Here is a 13894-nt window from a genome sequence, read left to right as displayed (position 1 = left end):
TAGAGTTTGTCAGGGGAGAGGAAGCACCCAGTGTGCCAGGTGAACAGAGGGAGATCTAGACTGAGTTTTGGTAGACAGATAAAGTATTAGGCAACAAGGTACGTTATCCACAGAGACTCTGATAAAGGATTAAACTGGCAGCCTGTATAGTCCACAATCACCTTTTAGTTGGCCCATGGAGGAAATCTGGATATTTAGCTTCTTTTGAAACATGGACATATGTGACTGTGGCTCACAGTCCTCCAAGGCCTTGGTCAGCAAGAGCTGAGCTGCTGCTGTCTCTGCAGAAGGCCACCTGCCTGGCCTCCAAAAACACGTGAATTTTCAACTTATCTGAATGTGCTTTAAGTATTTAAAAGGGAAGAATAAGGCTGGGTGCGGTGGCTCACACCTGTAATCCCAGCACTTTGGGAGGGCGAGGCGGGCAGATCACGAGGTCAGATCGAGACCATCTTGGCCAACATGGTGAAACCCCGACTCTACTAAAATTAAAAAAATTAGCCGGGCGTGGTGGCGGGCACCTGTAGTCCCAGCTACTTGGGAGGCTGAGGCAGGAGAATGGCATGAACCCGGGAGGTGGAGCTTGCAGTGAGCCGAGATTGGGTCACTGCACTCCAGCCTGGGCGACAGAGCAAGACTCCAACTCAAAAAAAAAAAAAAAAATTATCCGGGCATGGTGGCGAGTGCCTGTAATCCCCAGCTACTTGGGAGGCTGAGGCAGGGGAATCACTTGAACCTGGGAGCTGGAGGTTGCAGTGAGCTGAGATCGCACCACTGCACTCCAGCCTGGCGACAGAGCAAGATTCCGTCTCAAAAAAAAAAAAAAAAGAAAAAGAAACAACAACAACAACAAAAGCAATCCTAGTCATGGCAGAAAAACCCTATTTAAGTCAGAAAGAATTAAAACATTTATTGGGCATAAATATATTACATATACACTACAGATACAGTTAGGTATTACATATAGCATAGTATTTGCAAAATCTATACATTAAAATTGATATGGCAGTTTTAATACAATGTATATGAAATAGTCTAAAATTTACAATACAGGAAAACATGATTTTCTTTTTCTCTTAGAGTTGAAAAGCTTGGAATGTATGTCCAACAGTGAGGTAAAACATTTTATCTTTCAATTTAAAGAACTGTGCAAGGATAACATTCAAACACATTCAATTAGGGCACTTCTCAATTTTGACATGAATACTGAATTATTGTAGCCAACAAAACAAGGTTAGAAAATGCCAACATTTCAAGTTGATAAGAACAAGGCAGAGAATATGCAAAAAATCTCTTTAAAAAGTTTTCTTTTTCAACAATTTCTTTGAGGACAAAGGGCAGTTTGCTTCACATGACTGGAATTTCTTGTGCCAGGGATGAGTTTGACATACAGAGAAGAGTCAGAGCATCAGAAGGCCACTCATTCACTCCTCACATAGCAAAAGGGCAAAGAGATCAGGTTAATAGAACACTTTATTTTATTGTTCGTGTGTAATGGCAATATATATAGTTATATATCAATATCACATATACATATTTGTGATAAAAAACAGTGCCATAGAGAGTAATAATTTTCTGACTGAAGGAATATAATGAATACCAAATAATGGAGAGCAATAAAATAAAGTGCTGTCAGCTTTGTACTTCACACACTTCAGCTTCCTGGTGGTTAAATGATAGTATGAAAATCTCAAGAAGATCAAATATTCATATAAATTTTGGCCTAAAGTACTATTTACTTAAAAAAAAATTCAACCAATTAGAGAATTTCTTTATAGCAGCAGTTCTGAAGTGTTTCAAAAAAGAGACTTCCCCAACCCCCCAAGAGGGGGCTTTGTACTCAGTTGAATTTTCATTGCTTAAAAAATACCTCTCCCCAAAACACCTGCATGGAATTTTTTAGAAAATGCAGATGCTGTGTCATAGTGGGTCATAGCACACATTTAAATAAGGGGGTGAGTTTTGGAAGGCCAGAACTTTGGCAAAAATATATTTACCTTGATGCCATCAGTTTGCAAAGCTAATTAAACTAATTATTATAGTCAATAATAAAATACAGAACTCTCTAGTACTCACTACGTCAATATAGGCACACAGAATAATTCATTGATCTCAGCATTTTCTTCCAAGAGATGATTATGGTTTTTGGGTACATGTAAACGTTTCAATCATGATAATGTATTTTTTTTTTTGGCATTTAATGCACTAGATGCTCTTATCTTTTTAAAAACATAAGAAAATGTCAGAAGATTAATAATACTACAGATGTTGCCAAGGAACAAGACTGACCTAAAATTACAAAAGTATAAAACACAAAAATATAACATGCTACAAGGGAAAATTAGTACATAAGTACACTTAAAAAATTTTACAATAAATAAAGATTGCACTGTAATTGGCATTTAAAGTACTGTATGCAGAATATAGTATAAATAAACCAAAAACAAAATAGTTTGTTTCCCCATGACTTTGGTATGGGAATATTATAAGCTAGTACAGGATACTGCATCTTAGACAATAAAGATCAAGCACAAAATAGCTATGATCAAGAAAAACCAAGTAGCAAAAATATACAAAAACAGAAGCAGGGGGATACACTGTGTCTGTTGCACCCTTTTGGAATATATTTGCACCTCCAACTCTTAAATGTCCCTGAGGTACTCGAACATTATGGACTTCATATAAATAATCCAATGACTTTGGGTTAAAATTGATTATCTCATGACTCAAAATAAACACGTAAGAGTAACACTTTGCACTCCAATAGCACCTGTTGGTCAAAGATCTCAAAGCACTTACAAACATTAGAATCCCCGTTTTATTTTATTTTATTTTTCATGCATGGGAAAACTGAGGCACAGAGAGGTAAAGTGACGTGTTCAGGTCACGCAGCAAGTTAGTGACAGATCCAGGGAGAGAATCTAGGCTCCTTGATCCCCAAACACCCTGTGTTTACCATCAAACACCATTCCCTCTCCAACCATGGCCAGGCAAACCCACAGAAATAGGAACTACAAATTTAGATGACTCTCTTTTGGGTTTTATCAATTTTCATCTGCTGTTACATTAGTATTGTGTGCACTGAATTAAGGTATTGAAATTCAATCACTTCATTGATACCTCAAAGAACAGCCTAAAGGCAAATGTTTCAAAAATAATGAGCTGACACATAAGAAGACTGCTCACAATTAGTGTAAATCATGGACAATGGGCAGAGGCACTAAACTGTCACCAGTTCTTGTCATATAATTCTGGTCAAACATAACAGAATATAATAACTCTAGTGATTAGATTAGAAGTAGTTATATACAAAGACAAACAAACAAGTTAAAGCAGCCTTTAAAATAGCTGAACAAGAAAACAACTAACTATTGCACAATGCCCTCTTAAAGTTACTGCTATGAATTGATGTGGTAAAATCTACAATGCTCCATAATTTATAGGTGCATTCTGGTTACTTGATTTCTTATACAGGCAGCTCATAGTGTTAAAATTATAAGAAATACAGATTATTAAAACATTTTAGATTAAAGTACACATTTTGATTTAAATGAGCTAAACACAGTTAAATAACTGAGTGACAAAATGGTTGTTTAGGGCAGTCTTATCTGAGTGAACATATCTTCTGTATGTTGCTGTTGCTGTGTGGTAATACTCTGACAACACTGAAATCCTAGCCCTGTAAGTACACACACGGTGATTCATGTTTACAGATACAGATGTTCAAGACATAAGAAGTGACTGGTGAATATAAATCACTAAACAAAAAAAAAAAAATCAAAGGCTTGCAAAAGACATCAGTGAAAACAGAATGAAGGTAAATCTGAAAATTTAAAGGAAAACATAAGAAAGCTAGCTTTTGGTATCTGGTATGCTTTTCTTCTTTTTTTTTTCTTTTTTTTTAAAAAAAATCCAGTTTAACCTTTTCCTAGTTTTGCATTTCAAAAAGGTGCACCAAAACACTGACATTTTTTTTCTAGCTAAATCTGTAAAACAGAGTATATAAATCAAAAAACAAAAGGGCTTTAAAAAGGGGAGTATCTGAATAAATGTGTGTATTAAAATGTGTAGCATTAATTCATACCTCTAGTTTTGTTGGGTTTACTTCATTAAGAAGTACTGTAATATAAAGGCAAATAAAATGGACAAAGTTGCAAAGCCAAGCACAATGATGGCTGCAAACTGTTCATCAGTAGGCATCATGCTCTTCATTTTGGGATCATCTAAGCTCCCCATGTCCCCTGTAAGCATGACCTCACTTCGTTGTAATACAAAAGCCGCAGAGGGGCTGAAGGCTCCGCTTAGCTCCTGAGAGGTGTCTAAACAGCGACGACACGCACATACGCGGAACCTGTAGTCTGTGTTGGTCTGGAGGCCTGAGATTTGGAATGTGGCTTCTTCTCCCTTGTACACCTTCAGGAAAAGAAAGTCCTAGTTAATTAATTTATAGCAACACTGTTGTCTCTAGAAGAATCTTGGTTTAGATTCACTCCATTCACTCTTGGTTTATATTCACATTCACTCTTATAACAAAGATGATATAAAAATGTATTTCTCTCAATCTGTATTCCAACCATAAAAAGGGTATTCCAACACACTTTGAATGAAACAATATAAAATCCAGTGACTCGAACTTTGACAGAAGGAGATAAGGCACTGACTAGAAATGCAGCTGACATTTTAAGTAGTAAGGATGCATCTCACTAAATTTTAATAATTTAGGTCAGTGGTCCCCAACCTTTTGGGCACCAGGGACTGGTTTTGTGGAGGACAAGTTTTCCACGGACAGGGGTAGTTTCAAAGTGAAATTGTTCCACCTCAGGTCATCAGGTGTTAGATCCGCATAAGGAGTGCACAACCTAGATCCCTCGTATACACAGTTCACAATACGGTTCATGCTTCTGTGGGAATCTAATGCCTTACTGATCTGACAGGAGGCAGAGCTCAGGCAGTAACGTTCCTGCTTGCCAATCACTTCCTGCTGTGCGGCCTGGTTCCTAACAGGCCACTCACCAGTACTGGCACCCGGCCTGGGGGTTGGGGACCCCTGATTTAGACTATAAATCAGAAGATGTCATAATACAAATAGGTCTATGTTTTTGGTCCCAAGAACAAAGTTAACATTTTAAAATGGAAACAATTAAAAACTGAGCAAACAAAATGTAAATTTTCCAGCAGGATGATTTTTTGACAACTGGATACATTACAAACGCATCCCCTCAAGATATCCCACCTCCACCCCAAGAGGTAGACACTATAATGACTTCTAATTCTGTAATTAATTTTGCTTATACTAGGAGTTCATATAAATGGAATCATGCAGAACACACTCCCTTGTGCCTATGAGATTCACTCATGTTATCGAGCTATTCGGTAGTAGTTCCTTATAACTATACCTTAATTCCTCCATTTTCTTTTCGATGGACATTCGGGTTATTTCCAGTTTGGAGGTTTCGTATAATAAAAATGCTATTAATAAGAATGTTATGAATGTTTTTGTTCAAATTTTGAGAACTTAAGTTATTTTTCTGGGTAAATACAAGGAAGTGCTGGGTCACAGAGTAGTTCTGTAGTTAACTTCACAAAAAACAGTTTTCTCAAGAGATTGGATCCCTTTGCGCTCCCATTAATAGCACGAGAGTCTGAGTTATACCACATCCTCTTCAACATTGATCGTCAGTCTTTTCTATTTTAGCTATCCTAGAGGGTGCGAATGGTACCGCGACTGCATTTCTGTGATGCTGAAAGATGCTGCGCATCTTTTCACGTGCTTACTGGTTGTTCATGTACCTTCTTCTGTGAATAATATGTACAAGTCTTTTGCCCATCTTTAATTTGCAATTTGCTTGACTTTTATTAATTTGCAGGGCCTTGTTATGTGATCTGGATCTAAGTCCTTAGCCAGATATATGTGTTGAGAATATTTTCTCCCAGTTTTGTGGCATGCCTACTTGTTTTCTTGAGGAATTTTTTTTGGATGTAGCCCACTTTATCACAAACTAACATTTAAATAATTTGGTGGTCTGTCTTGAGTTTTCATCTCTGTATGACAAACCTGATTTCTTCTATTAAGAATCTGGGATGTTTTCTTCCTATTTGTTAACATTAATATAATCATCAAGAGGCTTACTGTTACAGAAACTTGAAAATGACCAGTTTACTTAGACATTATCACATTTTGGTTGACTGAAACTAACAAGAGTCTTTGAAGGGGAATGGAGGAAGAAGGTCTCACAAGGTTCTTCTAGCAAAATGAAACCAATCCTCAAAAAACTTAAGAGGAAATGATAATCAGATTAAAATTGCATAAAAATTTATGGCTTAGAGTCAATGGACAGACACAGAAAAAAACAGCAGAAACGAAACCAAATCAATAAAATTAACAGAACTCTATCTGAGTAGTACTGAGTTAATACCTGTGAAGTGCTTAAAACACACCTGGCATGAAGTTAGTGCACAGTAGGAGTTAGCTATTATTATTATTGCTATTTAGAACTGAAAAATAACCCAGCAATAAACTTGTCAATTTTGCCAAACACTTTCTTTGCATCTAATGAGATAATTCTATGGTTTTTGGCCTTCATTCTGTTAATGATGTATCACATTTGTCGATTTGGGTATGCTGAATCATCCTTGCGTCCCAGGGATAAATCCTACTTGATCATGGTGGATGATCCTTTAATGTGTTGTTGAATTGGGTTTGCTAGCATTATACTGGGGATTTTTACATCTATGTTCATAAAGGATATTGGCCTGTAATTTATTATTATTATTTTTTGTAATGGCCTTGCCTGCCTTTGATATGAGGATGATGCTGGCCTTGCAAAAAAGAGTTTGGAAGTATTCCCTCCTCATTTACCTTTTTGAAAGAATCTGAGAAGGATTGGTATTAGTTCTTTAAATATTTGGTAGAGTTCAGCCATGAAGCCATCAGGCCCTAGGGTTTTCTTTGATGGAAAACTTATTGATTTCATCTCCTTACCCATTGGTCTGTTGGATTTTCTATTTCTTCAGTCTTGATAAGTTGCATGTATCTAGAAATTTATACATTTCTTCTAGGTTATCCAATTTGTTGGCATATATTTGTTCCTAATAGTCTCAAATGTTCCTGTGTATTTCTGGGGTATTTGCTGTAATCTTTTTTTCTGATTTTGTGTCTTCTTGGTTTAATTAAAGATTTGTTGATTTTTATCTTTTCAGAAAAACAACTCTAGTTTTGTTGATCTTTGTACGTTTTTCTAGTCTCCTTCAATTATTTCTGTTTTCATCTTGTTTCCTTCCTTCTGCTAACTTTGGGCTTAGTTTCTCCCTCCCCTCAGTTCCGTGAGGTATAATGTTAGGTTGGGATCTCTCTTCCTTTTTGACGTAGGTGTTTATTGCTTTAAACTTTGCTTTTGGAACTGCTTGTGCTGTATCCATTTTTTTTTTTTTTTTTTTTAGAAGGAGTCTCACTCTGTCACCCAGGCTAGACTGCAGTGGCACGATCTTGGCTCACTGCAAGCTCTGCCTCCTGGGTTCACACCATTCTCCTGCCTCAGCCTCCCGAGTAGCTGGGATTACAGGCACCCGCCACCACACCCAGCTAATTTTTTGTATTTTTAGTAGAGAAGGGGTTTCACCCTGTTAGCCAGGATGGTCTCCATCTCTTGACCTCATGATCTGCTCACCTCAGCCTCCCAAAGTGCTGGGATTACAGGTGTGAGCCACTGTGCCTGGCCATATCCCATACATTTTAATAAGCTGTGTTTCCATTTGCCTGAAAATATTTTTTAATTTCCATTTCATTTCTTCATTGACCCATTTGTTGTTCAGAAGTATGTTTTTTATTTCCATGTATTCGTGAATTTTCCAAAATTCCTTCTGGCATTGATTTCTAGTTTCTTAACACTGTGGTCTGAAAAGATACTTGATATAATTTCAGGCTTCTAAAATTTGCTGAGGCTTGTGTTGTGCCTTAACATTAGATCTATCCTGGAGAATGTTCCATGTATGCTTGAGAAGGATGTGTATACAGTTGCTGTTGGATGAAACGTCAGTTAGGTCCATTTGGTCTACAGTACTGTTCAAGCCCAATGTTTATTAATTTTCTGTCTGGATTATCTGTAGAGTATTAAAGTCTCCTACTATTATTGTATTGCAATTTATCCCTCCCTTCAGATCCTTCAATATTTTATGTATTTAGGTGTTTCAATGTTGGGTGCATATATAACTGTTATATCCTCTTGATGAATTGATGCTCTTATCATTATATAATGTCTCTTTTTACAGTTTTTGACTTAAAGTCTATTTTGTCTGATATAAGTTTAGCTATCCCTGCTTTCTTTTGGTTTCTATTTGCATGGAGTATCTTTTTCCAACTTTTCACTTTCAGTCTATGGGTGTCCTTAAAAGTGAGGTGACTCTTGTAGGCAGCATACTGTTGGGTCTTTAAAAAAAATTCATGGCTGGGCATGGTGGCTCATGCCTATAATCTCAGCACTTTGGGAGGCTGAGATGGGTGGATCACCTGAGGTCAGGAGTTCAAGACCAGCGTGACCAACATGGTGAAACCTCATCTCTACTAAAAATACAAAAATTAGCCGGGTGGGGTGGCATATGCCTGTAATCCCAGATACAGGATACAGGCAGGAGAACTGCTTGGACATGGGAGGTGGAGGTTTTAGTGAGCCGAGATTGTGCCATTGCACTCCAGCCTGGGTGACAGAGCAATACTCTCTGTCTGAAAAAAAAAGAAAAAAGAAAAAGAAAAAATTCATTCAGTTACTTTGTCTTTTTATTGGCAAATTCAATCCAAATAATTCTACCCATTAATACAAATACCCTAGAAGTGAATTTCCAACAAACTCAACTTTGCCTAAAACACTTGCCACCTATTCAGTTAGCGGGAATCTACAAATGTCTCTACATGTTTCTAAAGCCCAGTGTGTAAACTTCCACCAAGAAACAGGACATTCCATTAGTGAATACAAGTGCACTGGACATGAATTTAGTGTTGGCTCCAAGTTGAAAGACAAAAAAAGGATCTTATGGTCTGGAACGGAGGCCAGGCTTCCAATGTTCACCTGGTAGTTATCCTTTTAAAGAGATTCCTCCCTCATTTTCAAACTTTACTTCAAGCATCTTATTATATTTTTGCTTAGTGACTAAACTCCAGACAACCAATTCTGTTTACTACTTATACTTTTCCAGATTTATCTTGCTTTTGTTATTCTTTTTATAAGACTTTAAGCACATTCCTCCTGGTGAGTTATCTTGTTTCTTAAAATTGTGGCATGTGTCTTAGCTGTTTGAGTTACAAATAGCTAGGCTGGAGCAACTAAGAAGAGCTGTAAGCAAACCCCTTACGGTCCTGAGAGACCATTCCTTTCTCACTGCTCACAGTTCCAATAATGAATCTAAATGAACGTTTTAAGATGAGCCCATTGTTATGGTGACTGCCGCAATCCATACACAGCCAGCTATTCAAGAGTTCAGACTACACCACAAGGAAACTGCCTCACTGTAAGTTATTTCCCAACATGTGGGAGGTCTCAGGAAAACAATAGCCGTTTTTTTTTTTCTTTAAAGATAGCTTTTAGTTGTGAGTGTTCTTTATTTTCTTAATTTAGATTTAATTTCTTAAGTATAGAATGCTTTTCTTGGAAACTGTTCTTGAAGAGGATGATTTCCTAAGTATAGAATGCTTTTCTTGGAAACCGTTCATGAAGGGGATGATTTGCAACTTCTGGGACTCCACCAGTTTGATAAAGCAAGTCCTTTCACATTTGCCATCTGGGCTTTGGTTTCCCTATCTTCAAAGTCACAGGTATACTATTTATTCTGACACTCTATGGTGGTGATAAGTTAATGTTGGGATGTTTATCAAGTTGGAGAAAAGCTGACATCTAAGCAAGGTTTTCTGATATACCTCTTTCACTGATTCTTTTGCAGGTGACACCTATTGAAATATTTGTTTACCCTTATCAAAGGGTCAAATAATGTAGTCATTAAGAGTTCTTTTTCTCTGTGCAATCCTGGGAGCTGGGCCTGGCTGGTGTGACTTGGCACTCGGAAGCATTAAGCAGACTTTTCTCAAGCACAGAAACTAGAATCAGGATTTCAGTCTAAGTCCTTGCTCTGCCACTTACTAGGTCTGTGATCTCAGGCAAGTAACAGCTTTGTGCCTTAGTTTTCTCATCTTTAACATGGAGCTAGATCCAGGACCTAATAGTAACACTACTCCAAAGGAGGTTGAGGATCAGTCAAGAAAATGGATGTGGAATATGCTTTGCAAAAGGAATATGCTGGAGGGTATGTCTGCTTTATTGAATTTAATCTTCTTAATTATGCTGTCAGGTGAATATCATTACTTTCATTTTAGATATGAAGAAACTAAGGCTCAGAGAGACTGTTAATTTCTTAAAGTCTCTTAGCAAATAAAGGGAGTGGTGGATCCCAGATGAGACTCCACTTCCAAATCAAACACCGACCCTCACCACTGAAATTGCCCCAGCTCTGCCTGTTCCATTATTGTCCTCCACTTTACTCCTCTTCTAATGACTACAGTGTGACACCGGGTCCAGGTTTCATGGCCTCTGACTATGTCTTCCCATATCTCGCTGCTAACTCTCTGGCATTTCCATGAAAGACCTTCTAAATCATCCCACCACGGCTCCTGCTGCTCCATAAAGGAAAACACTATCTTTTATGATGTTATTGAAAGCAGCTCCCTGCTCAGTTTCTGCCAAGCAAAGACCTGGACAGTGTTTTTGTGATGTGGCCTCTTAATTTCTGCCATCGAACAATGACATCACTGTAGAAAACCACTTAATAACCTATCCCCACAAATGTTTTAAAGACTTCTGGAAAGTGAATATAAATGTATATTTATATCTATTTTAATTATTTCTACAGTTTCCAGAATTTGCACGGCTACATCCCTTTTAAAAAGTGGGCTCAGCGGGAGGATCACTTGAGGTTAGGAGTTCAAGACAAACCCTGGTTAAGATTTAAAAAAAAAAAAAGTGAGCCCAAACGTATATTTAATTTCCCAGAAACCCAGTTTAGAGACTCTTGAACAAAGACTTCATATATTAATTTTAACAAAACTTCCCAACTTTAACTTTGTAGAGTGGAAGATATCTGAAAATGTATTTTAAAAATAAAGGAATCCTATTTTTCTTGTACCATTAGGCAAAAAGCATTGTAAAATAATATAAATAGTTAACTGAAGGGAACTTTCTTAACGAAAGTCTAATCAAAAGTTAGTTTTTAATTTGTAAATGTTTTTCTTTTAGCTATTCTTGTTATTTTAATTGGAACAGCTTCCCTCTTTCACAAGCCTTGCCAACACAATGTTAACATTACCTTTTTTACATTTAAGATAAATATATTGAGTGAGACAGTGTTCTATTATTTCCATATCTCCACAGCAACCAGCACAATGGCTTGAACAAAGTAGATGCTCAGCGAATGTTCTCTAATTAGAACCCTCAAATACTCAAAGAGTAGATATTCTGATACCACAGTGTATATAAAGAGAAACTAACAAGTAAATGTGAACAGTACGCATTAAGATGCACACACAGACCACAGGGGTAAGAGACAGTTTGGTATAGGTGCAGCAAAAAATGGAGTCTATTGATAGAAAACATGTAGTTTCTAGTATATTTTATGCACGTGAATAGTTTTTCTTTTTTTTTGAGACCGAGTCTCGCTCTCGCCCAGGCTGGAGTGCAGTGGCTTGATCTTGGCTCACTGCAAGCTCCGCCTCCCAGGTTCACGCCATTCTCCTGCCTCAGCCTCCCGAGTAGCTGGGACAACAGGCGCCCGCCACTACGCCCAGCTATTTTTTTTTTGTATTTTTAGTAGAGACAGGGTTTCACTGTGTTAGCCAGGATGGTCTCAATCTCTTGACCTTGTGATCCGCCCGCCTCAGGCTCCCAAAATGCTGGAATTACTACAGGCGTGAGCCACCCCCTACACGTGAATAGTTTTTCTAATATGTTTTAATCATTTTCTAATATGTTCTAATAGTTTTTCTAATACTTTCTAATAGTTTTTAAAGTGATCCAAATATTAAAACTTTGCAAATACTCTTCTAGTTGTATAAATATGTAAATGTGAGAGCACACATACTTCATAGCTTGTCTACCTTGGCTCTGACTATAATGTCCTTAAAAGTCAGCAAATTCACATAGACCAGTGTGGTGAGGCCAGTCATATCTCAGTGAAGATTTTTTTAGAGTAACAGATTAAGGATTTTCAGGTTCAAAGAAAGTAACAAAGATGAACTTTAAAATGAAATGTAATGTCTCAATTTTTTTAACTAAATGGTTGCATGTGGAATAAGCCAATCATATTTTATACAACTAAATGAAATAAATTTTTGAGTTATTACACTTGTAAACCTATGTTATTAACTATAAACTGATGGGATTTTAAAACTAAAATATGAGATCCAAAAGCCCAGATACGATTAAGAAGCCCAAATAATTGAAAATTAATTCAACATCTTTGTAATACCTGTCCCTTGAAGGTAACATCCTTCTGCGGAAGAGAAACATCCCCCGCCCCCTACATGAAAATAACAGTCTCATGTGATTATGGGATTACTGATTAAGTGGGATAACATGTAGCAACCTCCTAGGACGGGGCTTGGCATGCAGTAGGCATCTAAGAAATGTCAACATGATATATTATATTGCTACTTGACTGTATTTTCCCTGCCCCCCTTGCAGAAATCATGTGTAACACTCCAGGATAAATGCTTGGTGCCAGGGACCCTTGGGGCCTACAAATATAGGACTTGCAGAAATCAATGGAAGGGGAGCCCCATGATGCTGGGTTGGTGTCCAGACATGGCCACGGACACTTACAACCCACAGTACTTAGGAACTAATGATGTCACAAAAATCACCATGTCGCCAGGCCTGCCATACAGCTGTGCCTCCCCCAGGACTGTGCAGCTCTGCGCATCAGGGCAGCAGGCCACGCTTTGTGTCCCTTTGTTTTCATTCATTTTGACAAAGGCACCCTTATGGGCTTTTCCTCTTGACTCAATCCAATTTAAACGGCACGGCTCCATTTGAGATTTTTTTTATTGAAGTAACCAATCATAATATTGTAATAAGTATAGAAACATTATTATTTTTACAAAGACTATTTCTGTTCTTGATTTGATGAACGATATATTTTAAAGTAATCTTGACATGTTTATTCCAAATGAGAGGATTTAAAGTAATACCCAGACAACTGAAATGAAGAATCCATAACCCTTAATTCAAAATAACATGCTGCATAGTTGAAATCCTGTAAATAACAGGGAGCTTTTTGGGAAGCGTGGTGAGAACAGTGCATACTCGGCTGCTGGAGGCTTACCTTCATCTCTTTACTAATGTCACCCCTCCCAAGAACTGAAGGGGAGATATAATTGCACCATGTTATCATCTGTACAGCTCCTTCTCATGATTGAATGATCTAATGCTCACAGTAACCACCTGAGTTAGAGTTACAATGAGAAAGCCAAGACTCAACTAGGTGAATTAATTCCTCCAGAATTATATGACTATGGGAGGGAGACTTGTCCCCGTGTCTCCCCTGCTATGCCTACCAGGCTCAAGGGGAAATGTGCTAACCTGCAGGCCTCCTCTATTGAGGGCATAATGTTGGGCAGATAACTTTGTCCTTGAGCCAAAGATGAGAGGCAAGGGTACCGTTACTGAACTGCTTCCTGGGGGTTTTCATCCAATGGGCCTATAAACTCTTAGAGTACTGACTATGCCAGGAAGCCCTCACAATGTAAAACACCCGACAGTTTCTCAATAAACCAGGAGTCCTCTACCTGGCCTCCATGAAAGTGACTATCAGTTCATTTTACATGAATTTTAAGTAGAGGTATGGGTACATGTATGGG

At 37.8% G+C, this 13894-nt stretch overlaps 1 protein-coding gene across 8 annotated transcripts in view; it reads right to left on the bottom strand.

Annotated features, from left to right (window-relative positions):
- Window positions 1-884: 884 nt before the first annotated feature.
- Window positions 885-13894, bottom strand: part of FNDC3B (fibronectin type III domain containing 3B) — a 364503-nt gene continuing 351493 nt past the window's right edge. For all 8 annotated transcript variants that reach the window (XM_003831940.6, XM_063602600.1, XM_063602598.1 and 5 more), the window contains one exon: window positions 885-4413. In XM_003831940.6, the coding sequence (XP_003831988.2) occupies window positions 4102-4413 (312 nt within the window). In that variant the 3' untranslated portion in view covers window positions 885-4101. The remainder of the gene's footprint in view (window positions 4414-13894) is intronic.

The sequence above is a fragment of the Pan paniscus genome, chromosome 2 (assembly GCF_029289425.2).
Source record: "Pan paniscus chromosome 2, NHGRI_mPanPan1-v2.0_pri, whole genome shotgun sequence".
NCBI lineage: Eukaryota > Metazoa > Chordata > Mammalia > Primates > Hominidae > Pan > Pan paniscus.
Note: the sequence above shows the minus strand (reverse complement) of the source record. Positions and strands in the feature narration are given on the sequence as shown.